Consider the following 16,567-nt stretch of genomic DNA (forward strand, 5'->3'; position numbering starts at 1 on the left):
CCTAGTGGCTTCATTGTTACTGCTATTGTACGCATACCCTTCTACTTGCACTGTCCTCTGTACTTCTCCCCCCTCTGTGATTGTTATCTACTTGTTTCCCAATGTACTCAATGTTTCGTTGTACTCATGACTGCACTACTGTTTGTGGAAACATTTTTTTGTCCTTGTTACACAATAAACTCTGTTTTTGAAAAAAAAAAAAAAAAAAACTCCAGCCATGAGTCAGAAAAAAAAAAAAAATTGCCAGAAGCTGAAATTCCCTGTAATTTCTTGTCCCTTGATCACCTACCACTGGGCCAGGAAGTGAAAAAACTGCACTATGGTGACAGATTGGGGGCTGTAGCTGAGCATCAATTGCAAAACTGTTGGTTGCATGCTGCTGCTTATATTTTACGACTAGAGAGAAAGATGTTACCAATGACTAGTTCAGTTTAGGAGGGCGTACCAGCAAAGAAGTGGTTTGTTTTTAAAATGCGGTCTCCAGCTTTTTCATGTTAAACTGTGCTTTCCACTAAATCAGGAGCTAGACCGCTGCAATATAAATATACAGCTTGCACCTCAGAAGATCAGAATTGGTATGCCATGTACTTCCTGGACAATACACACAGCAAATCCAGAGCAGCCAAAGTGACAAATAGCGGATTACAAGTGACTCCTATTTTATTCTATCGAAAAATTGTAGGCCCCAAAGCAGGATTATTGAAAAGCTGCTTTTTGTTTCCTGACACCCTGGAACTGACACCCTGGATGTAGTTATGTCCAACCTTTTGCTACACAAAGGGGGGGGGGGGGTGTATCAAAACTGGAGCAGGTGCATACATAGTTGCCATAGATTCTGGCTGCTCCAGTTTTGATAAATTTCCCGTTTATTTTGCAGGGTTCTGAGTAATGGCACTCATTTCGCAGTGCTTGAATAGTGCTCTTTCTGTGTACATGACATTTTCCATGTACACGGTTCTCCATTCTCATTCACTTTTGTGTATATATAGCTTTGGTGTTCATTAGAATCTAGGAAACCTAGTTCTAAGAATGTCATTTTATTTTCCTGGAAACAGTGAGGATGTTCAGAAGTGCTTTTCTTTTTTTCTTGGGCATTTATTAGCGAACACCAGCACTGGCTTTGTCTGAAATGACCTGTTTCACATTAACTTTGTTTAATATTAAACCACGTAGTTGTAGAAAGTTAAATAGTTTCTAAGATGCTTGTGTACTAAAAAACAAACTTAAAGGAAACCACTTACAATCAATTTTATGCAAAAAGTAAACCCTTAATCTTTAAAGCATATTTAAACCCCCTCCAAAACTAAATTAAAATACTGCAACTTACACGTCATAAGAGGCCATGGCTGCATGACTTTTTTTTTTTAAGGCAAGCGAAGCACATTTTCATCAAGTGCAGACCGTACCTGTTGCCAGAAATGCAGTGCACTCACAAAACTATGAGCTAAAAAGTGCAACCATGCTTATCTTTATGTAAACTACTAGTCCGATCAGTCAGCCATGTAATGGAGCTAAAGAAAGAAGCGTTAAAGTCCAACCTGTGTGACAACCATGGCTCCCTCCATAGATAAAATGAATAACAACTTAAGCCCCATACACATTGGCTGAATGTCTGCCTGTGTGTAATGCAGCTGTTGGGCATGCTTGTCCGACAGAAGCCTGTTGGACAAGCATGCTGGAAAACCAGCAGCTGACCAGCTCCCAATCAGCGCTCTCAGCCAATGACTGAGAGCACTGACTGGAGTGTTCTGGGGAAGGGCAGTCCCCCTGTCAGAACACAAAAGAACAGCAGGGAAGATCGCTGTACTAACGTCAAATCATCGGAGCTGTCAGTTGTATGTACTAGGCTTAAGTGTAGACTTGAAGGGACAGAAATTGCTCTTTGCAAGATTACCAGGTAATGAGAAGAGGCGGGGGGGGGAGGCCTGCAAGGGAAAAAGTGTATGTGGTGGTCTTGAACCACTTAAACGGGGATATTTTTCCCCCTTCATATCCAATAAACAAATTGAAAAAATCTAATTTCTTCATCCATGTATGCCAATATTCTGCTAAATATTTTTGGTAAAAAAAAAAAAAAAAATCCCAATAAGTGTCTATTTTGTGAAAAAGTTATAGCGTCTACAAACTATGGGATACTTTTTTTTTTTTTTTTTTTTTTTTTCTAGTAATGGTGGCGATCAACTTATAGTGGGGCTACGATATTGCGGACATTCTGATACTGACACTTTTTGGGGACCAGTGACACTAATATAGTGATCAGTGCTAAAAATATATGCACAGTCACTATACTAATGACACTGGCTGGGAAGGGGTTAAACACCAGGGGTAATCAAAGGGATAACTGTGCCTAGCCAATGTCTTACTACACTGTGGGTGGTACTTTGACTAGGGGAAGAGATGAAATTTTTTCCGCAGGGACACAAATTCCATCTCTTCCCTCCTGTCAGAACTGCAATCTGCCTTGTTTACATAGGCCGACCACCGTTCTGTGTCTTTTCCTCGCGATTGCCGGGTACCAGGAAACATTGAGTCCGCGGTACCCGATGTTCTGCTCCCGCACGCGGCGCCACATGCATGCCCTCTACCCGGAAGTTACATAGTTACATAGTAGGTGAGGTTGAATAAAGACAATAGTCCATCCAGTTCAACCTGTGTAGGTGTGTGTGGCTGTAATCATCTCACATGTAATCAGCCCTGAATGTTCTGATCCTTGAGATGTACGTCTAAGAGTCTTTTGAAAGCCACCATACTTCCCGCAGAAACCACCTCTTGTGGTAGAGAATTCCACAATCTTGTAGCCCTAACAGTAAAGAACCCCCCACGTTGCCTGAGGTTAAAACGCTTCTCTAATCGCATTGTATGCCCTCGAGTCCTCATGCAATCCCTTCGACTGAATAGCCTTTTTCTAAGCTGAAATCCCCATTGAGATATTTATAAATGGCTATCATGTCCCCCCTCAGGCGTCTCTTTTCCAGGGAGAATAAATCAAGCAATGTGTTGGATCACATGTGTGTTTTTGAGTGTTTTACGTAATCCGGCGCACAGGTGCCACCCTCCAGCAGTGAAACTGATATAGGGCAGAGCTGAACTGGTTAATACGTCCTCTAGCCTTTAGAGAGAGATTTTGCCACTCCTGTTTTCTGTTGCCTAAACGCATACCTGTAGCATGCAATAGGAAAGATTTACTAAATCTGGTGCAGCTGTGCATGGTAACCAATCAACTTCTAATGTCAGCTTGTTCAAATAAGCTTTGACAAATAAAACTTGGAAGCTGATTGAGTACTGTGCACCAGTTTTAGTAAATCTCCCCCAATGTTTTCTAGCTTTTACATAACTTTATAGTATTAGACATAGAGCCTTGCTAATGTGTATGTTCCTGTTGACTACAAAGACCTGTTATGTGATCAATGCCATGAGTTTGGGAAGAACAGCAAATGTCAACTTAAGCTTACCACCTATGCCCAGGACTCAGTGTCTTCAGAGTAAATACTTTACTGATGTATGGTATATACGCAGGATCTTGCTAGCAGAAAGATCCTGAGTAAACAAGTTCTCTTCCATAAAGACCTAGTGTACACACAGGTACAGGCATGTAAATGTGTATACACATTTACCCTAGTTCAAGAGCTCAAATAGGAATTTTTCCTTGGCAAGTCTACACATATGATATTTTGACTGTTCTAGTCTAAATTCAATTGGAAGGGAAAGGATAGCCACTACTGACTGGCCCATGTAGATGAACATTAAAGAGCGACCTAAGAGTCTCTGCTAAATGATGCCCTCTGTGTTGCCCTGCTCACCAGGGCTTCTCCAGGATGCTGTGACTAAATTCAGTTGTGTTTTATTCACAGTAGATAGTTGTGTATGAATCTAAATGCAGCACTATGAGCCTATACATACAGCTACGTGTACATGTGGAAATGTGCTCTACATTTAGCTGCGCAGAAAAAAACCCTGCAAATTTTACTCGCATGAATGTGCCTAAACACTTACTGTACATGCGTAAATGTGCAGCCATTCATTTGAATAAAATTCTACACATCTAAATGTGTGAAATGTGAGTACTTTAGAATTTTTTTTTTTTTCAGGTTCCTCTGCTAGCTCGGCCAGCTTGAACTTGTGTGGTGCAGAAAATACATCTGCCTGTGTGAATAAAACCTTATAATTTTTCTGTCTCCTTGTTTTGAAAAATTAGCCTGCATTCATACCTGAGGAAAATTGAGCTTTTTTTCTTGGACAAGTGTTTTTTACAAGCTTTCTGCAAGCATTTTTGCACGAGTATTAAGCTTGAGGTACTTTTTTTCCTGGGCTGGGCAATGGGAGAATAGGAGTTCTTTAAACACAAAAACACACATTCTGTGCATTTACAAGTCCTCCCATAATGGGTCCATAAGGGCCTGCTTATGCTCAAACAATAGCTCATGTACTTTATTGAACATAGATTAAGCACACAAGTGTCCAAGCATTTAAATGTTAACAGGCAGAAGTGCAAACCATGGGATTTTGCATGCTGAGTGCATCTAGGTGTGAGAAAACTACCAAAGTGCACATACAGCATAATATTGTTGTAGTAAAGTTCAGCAAGCAGAAATGTATTAAAACATTAGATGAAAGACTGAGTATAATCACAGATTATGCAAGTAACATGAGTGGTCAACGTGGCACAGGTATAGGGTGCAATCAGGCATTAAATTCTAATTTCAGTCATGATTGGCACTGTTTTTAGCAGGAAAGAATTGCTGCCATACCATGAGATGGTGTAAAATTAAAATTTTAGAACATGTTCAACAGTGTACAATTGAATCTTTTGGTTTACAACAAGTGCTTGCCATTTGTGGTTCTCCTATTAAAAAGAGCAAAGGGCGAGGAGGGCTCCAATGCAAAAGAGAAAGGGGGGGTGGGGGTTGTGTGTTAGAAAATCTAGGGATTTCCTTGACATGAAGGTTTATCCTGGGTGTTGCACGAATATGGAGAGAAGTGTCATCTACCCTAAATTTTTATCCTATTTGGTTGGATAAACTTTGTGTGCAATAACTGATTTCCTTTGCAGTAAACATTTAATGAGGTCATTGTGTCATGACCTGGCTACAGGCGCTCCCTCACTATGATTTTGTTTTTGGCTGTATAAAAAGTCTTGGGCAGGAAAACCTTAGAACGGTACAAGTTGGTGTGTTAATGCCTAGCACGTAGACCTTTTGAGGTCTGGTCCCACTGGGAAGCTTATCAGATCATTAAGGGACTTCATTACATTTTTCCAATATCTTGTATTCCTGGGCATGCTTAAATTACATTTGCGAGTACAATTCGCATTATATTTCTACAGCAAGGTAAAGATGTCCTCATACATGCACCCCCCAAACTTTGTTTAAAGCTGTTCATTTCTGATTTTAGAAAAACCGTAATATTCTCACACTAAATGTTGACTTAAAGCAGGGCTTCACCCAAAAGAGGTTCTGCTTTAGGGCCACCTCCTCCCCTCTTTAAATGAGTTGTAAAGTCAGAAGTTTTTTTTCTTAATGCATTCTATGCGTTAAGATAAACGTGTGCAGCAGTCCCCCTAACACTTACCGGAGGTCCCTCTCTGTCCAGCAATGTCCAAGAGTCTCAGCCGTCTGTCTCATCCAAGGGAAAATCTCAATCAGTCAGCTAGCCAATCAGAGAGGGATGGGGCCGGGTTGGGACTCTGAATGGACACAGGGAGCTGTGACTCGGCTCGGGTGTTCCTATAGTAAGCTGCTTTCTGTGGGGGCACTGAACAGGAGAGAGGGGACAGGAGAGCAGAAGAGGGACCCGAGAAGAGGAGGATCTGGGCTGCTCTGTGCAAATCCACTGCAACAGAGCAGGTAAGTATAACCTGTTTGTTTTTTAACTTTCAATGTTTTTATTGAAATAGGTTTACAGAATAAGACATTGCATCAGGCATGAACACCAACAACCTCAGAAAAAGGATTAGATTTAGATTAACCTTACTAACCTACTGCTAATGTAGTGACTAGTAGACCAGTTATACATATCATTGGTAATGAGCCAAAAGTTGGGTGACAATTCTTGCGAGTGGGGAAGATGGTTCCGGCCCATTATGTATGTTCTTTTTATGGAAGAAAAAAAGGAAACGTTACAATTGCTGTAAGAATTGGCATGTGTTTTTAATTTTGGGGGGAGGGCAGGCAATCCACACAGAAGTTCTTCTACACCCCTTCAGTCATCTGGGACACGTCCCAGAAGACTGCAGAACCATTCACAAAGTGCAGTGCGGCTTGCGCAGTGGCCAGCCGTCTAAGAAGCTGCAAATGGTCACAGCCGGATGCACACAGTTGAAATGCCAGGGACCAAAGACCGGTGGAAAGAATGGCTTGGATGAGCACATTGCTGGATCCTGGGACAAGTGACTATCCGTTTATTTTTAAAGTCACCAGCTACAGTCTTGGTAAGGTGAGTAAGGCGCCTCTTTAATTTGGAACGCAGTTATAATCTACACTTTTCTGCATCTTTGATCTAACCCTTTGAGCAGATATGCACATGCAGACTGTAATAGTCTTCACGTTCGCCCGCAAGACTCTAAATTACCAGAATGTCTTCTTTGAGATGATGGCTGCAAATTGATTTCAACCTAACTGTCCCTTTTCTGCTGGAGATTTCTTAAACCCTGTTTTCATTAATCCTACGGATTTGTGTTTATTTTACAGTTTGATAAATCGGTGGCATGGAGTGGGAAGGGGGGCAGCCGGTGTGGTCTTTCAGGGTGCAACATTTAGAGGGGTGCAGGATTACCGAGCGGGCTCACAGGGGTTTCATCCAGCTTGAGCTTGCTTTCTTAATCCAGCGTAAGCGAGCTCACTATAGGCGTGGCGCACAGTGTACCTGAGCACACCCTAATCCAGGGGGGTGCTTGAGTTCACCCCATCTCTGCAACCATCTGTGTCACAGGGCTGGCAAGGTCTGCCTTTGAGTTATTTCCCTGGCTGCAGTGCCCCTCAAGGCGCCATGCACACAGCATCCTGTGGGGGGGGGCGGCCCTGTCCACTGTGCAGTATCTCCATGAGGAGGTGGTTAGGGTGTGGCTAAATGCTCCCTCCCACACACAGGTGGCTGCTCTGGCTGATTGAGCAGCTAAAACTGGGAAGGAGGCGGAGCAGAGATGGCTACCCAGGAGTCTACTTCCAGCCCCTGCAGGAATTCTCTCCATGCTCCATCTGTGCTGCTTTATCCCTTACACTCAGCTCTCACGGAGTGGCTGTCCTCACGGAGTGGCTGTCCTCACCGCGCATTGGACTCTGAGTGCTAAAAGCCCACAGGTTAGGGGGCATAAATTACATTACTTTCCTTGCCCCGGGCACTGACCACCTACGCTATGGGACTGATAAATCATGGTGGGTTTCTATGGCAAAATATATCTTGTAATTCCATTCCTTTGATTGGATAAAATGTATCCCAATCTAATTAGTTGACCTTTGTGTATTGTGCCCTTAGGGCAGGAAGTTTGTAGTGTTTGTATGATTTTAGTTTTTTTTTCATTTATGAGCCTGAACAATTGACATTACTTTTATAAGAAACGCCTGAACTGTATTCCATTGCATGCTGTGTTTTGGTTACATATAAATGTTTCCTCTTAAAGTGTCAACTAAAAAGTACTTCCATCTTCCAAGATGCTGGCTGCCTATCGTTTTAGCTGTATGCAGTTTTATATTCCAGCCTACCATTTTTTAAAGACTCCTTTCTAGCAGGAAGGCTTTTTTTTTTTTTTTTTTTTTTTTTATGTTGAGAAATTAAATTTATTATTTAAACTTTTTTTTTTTTTTTTTTTTTTTTAATTTTAAAACAGGTTGGTTCAAAGTTGATTCCTTGCCACAAACTTGTCTTGGCATGCGTGATACCCTATTTCCGTGCAATGTTCCTTTCTGATATGGCAGAGGCGAAGCAAACCGTCATCGAGATCCAGGACTTTGATGGCGATGCCTTTGAAGATCTGGTGAAGTTTGCCTATTCATCCCGAGTGACGCTCACAGTTGATAACGTCCAGCCACTTCTTTATGCGGCGTGCATTCTCCAAGTGGAACTTGTCGCCAAGGCCTGTTGTGAATACATGAAACTGCATTTTCATCCCTCTAACTGCCTTGCTGTAAGGGCCTTTGCAGAGAGCCACAACCGAGTAGATTTAATGGACATGGCAGACCGCTTTGCTTGTGACCATTTTGCTGAAGTTGTAGACTGTGATGACTTTGCCAGCATGTCTCCTCAGCATCTTTATAAGCTGTTGTCTTCTGAAGATCTTAATATTGAGAATGAAAAGCAGGTCTACAATGCAGCCATAAAGTGGCTTCATGCCAACCCCCAGCACCATGAAGCTTGGCTGAATGAAATACTGTCTCAGGTACCCCATTGTTGCTAAAGCTAGAGTTTATAAAGATGATATCCTAAAAGTGGGAACACTTGTACTTTAGCTTCCGATGTATAAACTGTTGGGATATTTTACATTTAAATTTGATTTAAAAGGGAGCTTTTGAACGAGAGGAGCTACTTAAATTTTTTTTTTTTTTTTTTTTTAAGTTGGTTTCTTAAAGTGAACCTGTGTTCAGCCTATGAACATTTAAGAGTGTATGTATATTTTCTTGATAAGCAAGAGTTGAATTTTTAAAACAACCCCTCACTGGCAACTTTGGATTAATTAATGAAAGTTTTCTGAAGTCATTCAAGTCCTTTTCTCAGCAACTTTGCTCACCCTGGTCCACTTTCCCAGAAAGCCTGTTCTATGGTTTACATTTTACATCTTAGAAAAAAGAGCCAAGCTGGCTCAGACAAATTCTTAGAAAGTTAGTTCACTTACCAAAACTGTCTATGCAGGTAGATGTGTATATATAAAACAGATTTGTGGCTTGTTACTGACCCCACCTTTTTACAGAAGCTTCTCTCGAACCCCTGCACAGGTTTGCTTTCTTCCCCTGGGACAGATCATATGGCAAACTGATAAACGGAGAGGGAGCCCCTGTGATTGTGGGGGTGAGCAATAACCACTGAGTTGAAGCAAGATCCCAGTAACAAGGCAGGTTGGAGGGATGCCATCTAGGGAGGCATCAGAAAGGCATCAGGAGGTACATATTGCAAGGACAACTTTTAACTTTAGTCAAAGCCACAGATATCTCTCTGCAAATGCACCCCAGCTGCATAGGCAGTTTTTTAGTAAACTAATCCTTTAGTATTTCCACTCAAGTTTGTGCAAACCTCACAATGTTTGTGTTCCCATTTACACTGCATACTTTAAAGAAAAGGGGTGTGTGTTTTTTTTTTTTTTTTTTTTTTTCTAGATGTTCAGGAGATGTCGTCATGGCAGACTGCAAGCTTTTCTGAACAAATTTAGATTGAGCCTGTCCCATTAAAAATGTAGTTCAGCCTGGGTTTCCTTTTTAACATTCAAAGCAAAAGGCAAGCTTTTAACTCTGCAACCCTTGGCTGATACAGACAGTGGTCACATCTAGTTTGTCATTGATAGAGATCTGCCAGCGCTCAGGGTTAAAGCCCCGTACACACGATCAGAATATCGTACAAAAGATACTGCTATCGACGCAATCGTACAATAATCCGTAAGTACACAGCTTTTGTCAGAAATTTTCCGAAGTCCCTAACATTTCTTGTACAATACCAGATCGTATGATTTTAAAGTACGGTTTTTGTCCGAAAATACAATAGAAATACATTAAATCGCTTCCAAATTTTTATTCTATTGTACAAGATTTTTCGTACATTAGTAACTTATTGTTTTTTTTGATATGTAGACTAGCATGCAAAAAAACAATCATTTTGTCTGATTTCTCTCATTGTGTGTACTATGCTTAACCACTTGAGGACCAGAAAGTTTTACCCCCTTAATGACCAGGCCATTTTATGCGATACGGCACTGCGTTACTTTTAACTGACAATTGCGCGGTCGTGCAACGCTGTACCCAAATAAAATGGTCCTTTTTTCCCCCACAAATAGAGCTTTCTTTTGGTGGTATTTGATCACCTCTGCGCTTTTTTTTTATTTTTTGCACTATAAGCAAGAGAGCGACAATTCTAAAAAAACATTTATCTTTCGTTCATTGATGGACACAGCTCCTCATCTTCATGGCTATATGGGTTATACTGCTCCCTACAGGAGTAGGACACAAGGCAGACAAAAACTTGACTACGCCTATAGGGCAGTCCCAGAGGATATACTCCCACTCTCTGCTATAGGTATTCCGTTTTTCTCCATCATTCGACAGACGCAGCTCCATATCTTTAGACCATTGGGTCATGCTCCTGCCATCAGGAATGGGACACTAGGCAGAAAAAAACTTTACCACGCCTATGGGGGCTGTCCCTGCAGGCATAACCTCACAAACTCTGCTAAAGCCTCCAGTTTGTTTCTGCCTAGTTTGGGAATAGGACCTAGTTCCCTGCTGGGGCTTCGGTCTTGGCTATTAATAGGGAAAATGTGTTATTGTGTGTTTTTTTTTTTTTTTTTTTTTTTCCTACTAGTTGGAGTTCCTGGAGAACTACAAGCAACAGCTGGCTGTGGTTTCGGACTGGATACTCTAGATCCTCAAGGTCTCCCAGCCTGGCCAGCGAGTGTGAGCAGGTTATCGTTCATAACTAGGCCTCGCCACAACAGAGCTCTGATGGATGGGGACGAGCCTGCAAGTGGACAAGTCTCGCTGGGATGCGATCCACCTGGAACGCCCTGAGTCGCAGCCCCCCCTGACTGGCAGCACCCCCCACCCCCGCCAGGTGGTAGGTGGACTGTTCGGAGTGGCGCCCACCTTGTACCGCGGTATGGTGAGTAATATTGCCCCCCCCCCCCCCAATCCTCTGGCGGTCTCGGGGTGGACCCTCTCCCTGGAATAGTTGGACCCTCAGGGCTCCCTCGCTTCCCCTGGCCTCTGGGATATTACGGCAGCGTTTTTCTGTGGGGGTAGCTTTGTCCTCGTGGGGTCTCTTCCTTGGGACCCCTCTGGTGGTCCGGGAGACTGCATGGCGCGCTGTGGGGGAAGCCATTTTGCTGTAGATTCGTGCTTTCTATTCTCCCATTTGAAAGGCAGCCATTTTTTTTAGTTCCCCCTAGGAATGCATGGGGCGGCCATTTTCTTGTAGTCGTGCGGGTACGGAGGTTTCGCTTGGAATCCATTCCAACGGTCGTGGCGTCACTACGCCAGGAATACTTTTTAGCCTCCATAGATATCAAGGACGCATATCTACACATCCCTATCTACGCTGGACAATGGTATCTTCGCTTTGCTGTAGCAGAAGAGCATTATAAATTGTGGCGTTGCCCTTTGGTATCGCCTCCGCTCCCAGGGTGTTTACTGAAGTTCTGGCCCCGGTGTTGGCATTGTTGCGCCAACGGGAGATTGTGGTACTGGGGTATCTTGACGTTCTCCTATTGAGAGCAGACTCTTATTCAGCCCTGATGAGCGACCTGACGATCACTGTCAGCTCCCTGCAGGAGTTCGGGGGGAAAATAAATTTCAAGAAATCCGCCCTGATACCTTTCTTGAGACTGGATTATCTGGGCCTGACTCTGGATTCAGCTTTGGCGAGGGTCTTTTTTTCTCCCCCGGACAAGCTGCAGAACTTGCAGGGGGCGATCAGGTTGTTGTTGGCATACAATCTGTTCTCTGGGAACTTGCATGCAGGCCATGGGCTGGCCAGGGAGGTGGCTGAGATTTTCGCCTGGGCGGAACAGTTTGTTCCAGCCCTCCCTGCTGTGCACATCCCAGGTGTGGAAAACTGGCAAGCGGATTACCTGAGTCGTCAGGTGTTGGATCAAGGGGAGTGGTCCCTACACCCGGAGGTGTGTCCGGTGGGGGACACCCAAGGTCGATCTGTTTGCTTCTCGTCTCTAAACAAGGTGCAGAGGTTCATAGCCAGGTCTCGAGATCCTCTGGCCAACGCCACAGACACACTGGTGACTCCTTGGGGTTGGTATCGGCTGATTTATGCCTTTTCTCCGCTGAAACTCCTGCCAAGGCTTCTATGCAGGGTAGAGGTGGAAGGGATCCCAGTCATTCTGGTGGCTCCAGACTGGCCTCAGTGGAAAAAATGTAAAAGTGGTACTGCGCTCCTAGGATAAATCAATGATTAAATAAATTAATAAAAATAATCCGTATTGATGATCTCATATAGTGCTTGTGCACCAAAATGTCAATCGAGGGTTAAATGTGTAGCATATATTGATCCAACTTCTAAATCCTAAATAAATACAATCTAAAATGTACATAAGAAAAAAATCTTCTTAAAAATACAATGCAAATAAATCATGTAAACGTGCGTGCCAATAAAAAATCACAAATATATAATATAAAGTGACATTCATAATCTCTGTGAATCTTGAACAAAAAAAAAAAACCCTTCCATACTATACCATGAAAGCTCGCCTTTTAACATCCACAAGCACTATTGTTTTATCAATGGAGGTGAGCAGTTGGCACACACATAGGTGGCACCAGTTGAAGAGCACTAAAGGCACTTTATTTCCTGATGGAGAATTTTTCACTATATTACAAGAATCTTGTTCAAGATTCACAGAGAATACGAATGTCATATATATATATATATATATATATATATATATATATATATATATATATATATATATATATATATATATAAATTTATTGGCGCGCATGTTTACATGATATATTTATTTGCATTGTAATTATAAGATTTTTTTTCTTATGTATATTTTGGATTGTATTTGTTTTAGAAGTTGGATCAATATATGCCACACATTTAACCCTTGATTGACATTTTGGTTCATAAGCACTATATGCACTTTGAAATCATCAATGCGGATTATTTTTTATCTATTTTATTTATTCGATTTATCCTAGGAGCGCAGTACCACTTTTACATTTTTTCACTTTAACCACACTGATTTTGGTTTATCAGTTTAGTACTAGCAGCACCTGGGAGATAATTCTCAATCATACCTTTCCTCTATCTGAGGTAAAAGTCAACATTCTCTATTTTCATCCAGACTGGCCTCACCGGTCTTGGTACGCAGACCTAGTAAGGTTGGTCGCCGATGCTCCTTGGAGACTTCCTTTCAGGGAAGATCTGCTGTCTCAAGGTACGATCTTCCATCCTGCTTTACAGTTGCTGGCTTTAACGGCATGGCTGTTGAAAGCCAGGTGTTGAGGGATAGAGGTCTTTCGGACTCTGTGATTCCTGCGCTATCGAAGGCTAGGGAAGTCGACTTCAGGAAGATATATCATCGTACGAGGAAATCGTACATTTCATGGTTTGAATTGCTGAAGGTGCACACTCGCTTGTTTTCAGTTGCTAGGGTTTTGGCCTTTCTGCAGAAAGGGGTTAAACAGTGGTTGGCTTTGGGCACTATCAAAAGCCAAGTGTCCGCTTTGGCTATATAATTTTAACGCCCGTTAGCTACGCATGCCTTGATTCGTACCTTTATTCAGGGAGTGAGCCATGTCCTCTTTTCGAGAACATTCGGGAGATTCCCCTGCTTTAATTGTCTCAGAAGGTTGCCTTTTTGGTGGCTATCACTTCTACCTGCAGAGTATCTGATATGGTGGCGTTGTCTTGCCACTCGCCTTATTTGGTGGTCTACAGAGCTAGTGGTACTCCGACCAAATCAGTCTTTTCTTCCTATGGTGGTTTCTGATTTTCATTTGAATAAAGACATTGTGCTGCCTTCACTCTGCCCCAAGCCCAAGCAACCCAAGGAAATTGCCTTGCATTTTTTAGATGTGGTTCGGGCAATAAGGGTTTACCTGGGGGCCACTGAGTCTTTTAGAAAATCAGATGCTCTTTTTGTCCTGAACGAGGGACCTCGTAAAGGATTGGCTGCGTCTGCTGCGACCATTTCCAAATGGATCAGACAGACGGTTGTGCAGGCTTATTCACTTCAGGTTCCTCCTTTCTCAGTGAAAGCGCATTCTTCTAGAGCGTTTAGAGCCATAAGGCGTCAGTGATACAAGTTTGCAAGGCAACAACTTGGTCGTCTGTGCATATGTTCACAAAATTCTACAAAGTTGATGTGTTGGCATCTTCGAATTCCTCCTTTGGCTGCAAGGTTTTGCAGGCTGCTGTTTAAAGAGAATCTTTTCTGCTGTTTGAGGGTGTATGTTTGTTTTTCTAGGTGAGCGCTCCAGTTGTTCTGGTTGAGCTCCATATTACCTGGTTGGCTAAGTTTACCCTTTGGGGCAGTTGCGTTTTTTGCATGGTCTTCCCACACCTCATGAAAACACTGCTTTAGGACATCCCAATGGTCTAAAGAAGATATGGAGCTGCTTCTGTTGAACGATAGAGAACTGGATTTTTGTACTTGCCGTAAAATTATTTTCTCTGAAGTTCAACAGACGCAGCACCAGCCCCTCTGCTTCTGAGTGAATGGGGTTTTTTGTCTTCTAAGCACTGCTTGCAACGAAACTAGAAGCTGTAGCAGAGTGTGCGGTGTTATGCCTGAAGGGAGAGCCCCCCATAGGCGTGGTAAAGCTTTTTCCTGCCTAGTGTCTTATTCCTGATGGGAGGAGCATAACCCAATGGTCTAAAGAAGAGCTGGAGCTGCGTCTGTCATACTTCAGAGAAAAGGATTTTACGGTAAGTACAAAAAATCCAGTGTTTTTTTTTTTTTTTTTTTTCTGTCTAGTCAGGACCTAGTTCCTTGCTGGGATTTCTGGTCCTTTTTTTATTTTTTCCTTTTTTTTAAATAGAATTTTTTCCTTTTTGTTTTTTGTTCCTGTAAGATCTACAATCAAGTGCTGGACTGGGCAACGAACTGGATAATCTAGATCCTTAAGGCCTCCCCAGTCTAACCAGCGAGTGTGTGCAGACCGCAGCCCTGCGATAGGTTGGCCGCGAGTTAAATATCCCGCGAGGGCGCATACAAACTGGCTCCGGCCTTAGTTGCAGTGTTTCCTCCTGGCCGACAGCACCCACATTACGGTGGAGCGTTGGCTTTTCTGGAGTGGTGCCCACCCTGTTCCTGGTGTGGTAAATAGCTGTCCCCCCCCCCTCTAACCTTGGAGGGTTTTGGGGTGGATGTTGGTCCCTTCCTCCTAGTCAGAATCCCCCCCCCCCATATTGCTTGGTGATCCAATGTAGGCCTTTACCCTCATCTGCCCATACCACCCCCCCCCCCCTGGGTTGGACATGCCTTTTTAGGACAGCCTGGGGTGTTGCACTGGCCATGGGGCTCAGGGAGCGCCCTGCTGGAGCCCAAACGATCATTCCACGGGGGGGTGGCGGGTGCCGGCCGGGGCCCAACTTCCTGTGGGGATATTTATTTTTTTTTGTGCTGCTGGGGTCCCCCCCCCCCCTAGCCTTTTAAGCTACAGATCGGTGGCCATGTGTGTAGCCTCGGCGGCCATTTTCCTATGGTTTCCATTGAAAAATAGCGGTGGCCATGTTTTTGGAGTCAGATGAGCGGTGATTGGTGCCGAAAGCACAGTGGGGTGTCCCTTAAAAGTGTTCTACACTTTTGTGTGGGTTGCCCTCTCCATTCATGGAGTCCCTGGAGCATATCTCACCACCTTGATCCCCCTCTGAGGCTGACGAGCCCTCCGGGTCCCAACAACGGACTGCAAGGACGGCGGTCTTGGGGTTCTTGGTGTTCTTGGTGTCCAAGGTAGATTTGGTCTGGGCAAACGGGCTAGCAAGAAGTATCCCCCACCTTCACCTGCTTCCTCTTGTCTCCTCAGATCCAGAATCTGATTCGGCTGCCGCGGATGCGAGTTACCCTTCTGCACACCCTGCATGCTCAGTCAGTGAGGATGATTCCTCTGCTTCTCTAGCCGCACATGAAAAGGCACTAGTGGATGCACTGATTCTATCAGGTGGGGGAAACCTTAGACTCATACTCCATCTTTAACGCAACATCGGAGGCGCGGGTCACCTTTTGGCACCCACAGGTCCTCAAAAGCGGCAAAGGTGTTCCCTTTTCCAGCTGCCTTTGACTATATTGTCTCAAAACAGTGTTCCAGCCGCCTTTGACTATATTGTCACAAAACAGTGGAAGTGCCCGAAGCACACCTTTTGCAATCCCTAAGCGTTTTGCAATGCAGTACCCCTATAAGCATTCCCTCAAAAAAATGGACGGTTCCTCCGGTAGTGGACTCCCCGGTTTCCAGGTTAAATAAAGCCACTGTCATCCCCAGTCTTCACAGACCCAACTGATTGGAGGTCGGAGGCCTTGACCTGCCATATGTTTACTGTGGCTGGTTCAGCACTTAGACCGGTATTTACTATTGCCCTGGTGACGCAAGCTAAGACCGACTGTGCAAAACTCTATGCTGGGACCTGAAGAGGGAAGAGATCCCCCCCCCCCCCTGCCTTTTGTGGAGCTGGTGGATCAGTTGGTCCAAGGGCTACAGTTGGTCCAAGGGCTACAGTTGGTCCAAGGGCTACAGTTGGTCCAAGGGCTACAGTTGGTCCAAGGGCTACAGTTGGTCCAAGGGCTACAGTTGGTCCAAGGGCTACAGTTGGTCCAAGGGCTACAGTTGGTCCAAGGGCTACAGTTGGTCCAAGGGCTACAGTTGGTCCAAGGGCTACAGTTGGTCCAAGGGCTACAGTTGGTCCAAGGGCTACA

At 43.9% G+C, this 16,567-nt stretch overlaps 1 protein-coding gene across 1 annotated transcript in view; it reads left to right on the top strand.

The window, feature by feature from the left end:
- KLHL8 (kelch like family member 8) overlaps window positions 1–16,567 on the top strand; it is a 191,314-nt gene that overhangs the window by 78,935 nt on the left and 95,812 nt on the right. Inside the window, exon 3 of the mRNA XM_082260853.1 lies at window positions 7,823–8,371. Coding sequence (XP_082116979.1) covers window positions 7,823–8,371 — 549 coding nt within the window. The remainder of the gene's footprint in view (window positions 1–7,822; window positions 8,372–16,567) is intronic.

The sequence above is a fragment of the Pelophylax lessonae genome (genome assembly GCF_965119305.1).
Source record: "Pelophylax lessonae genome assembly, chromosome: 1".
Classification (NCBI taxonomy): Eukaryota; Metazoa; Chordata; class Amphibia; order Anura; family Ranidae; genus Pelophylax; species Pelophylax lessonae.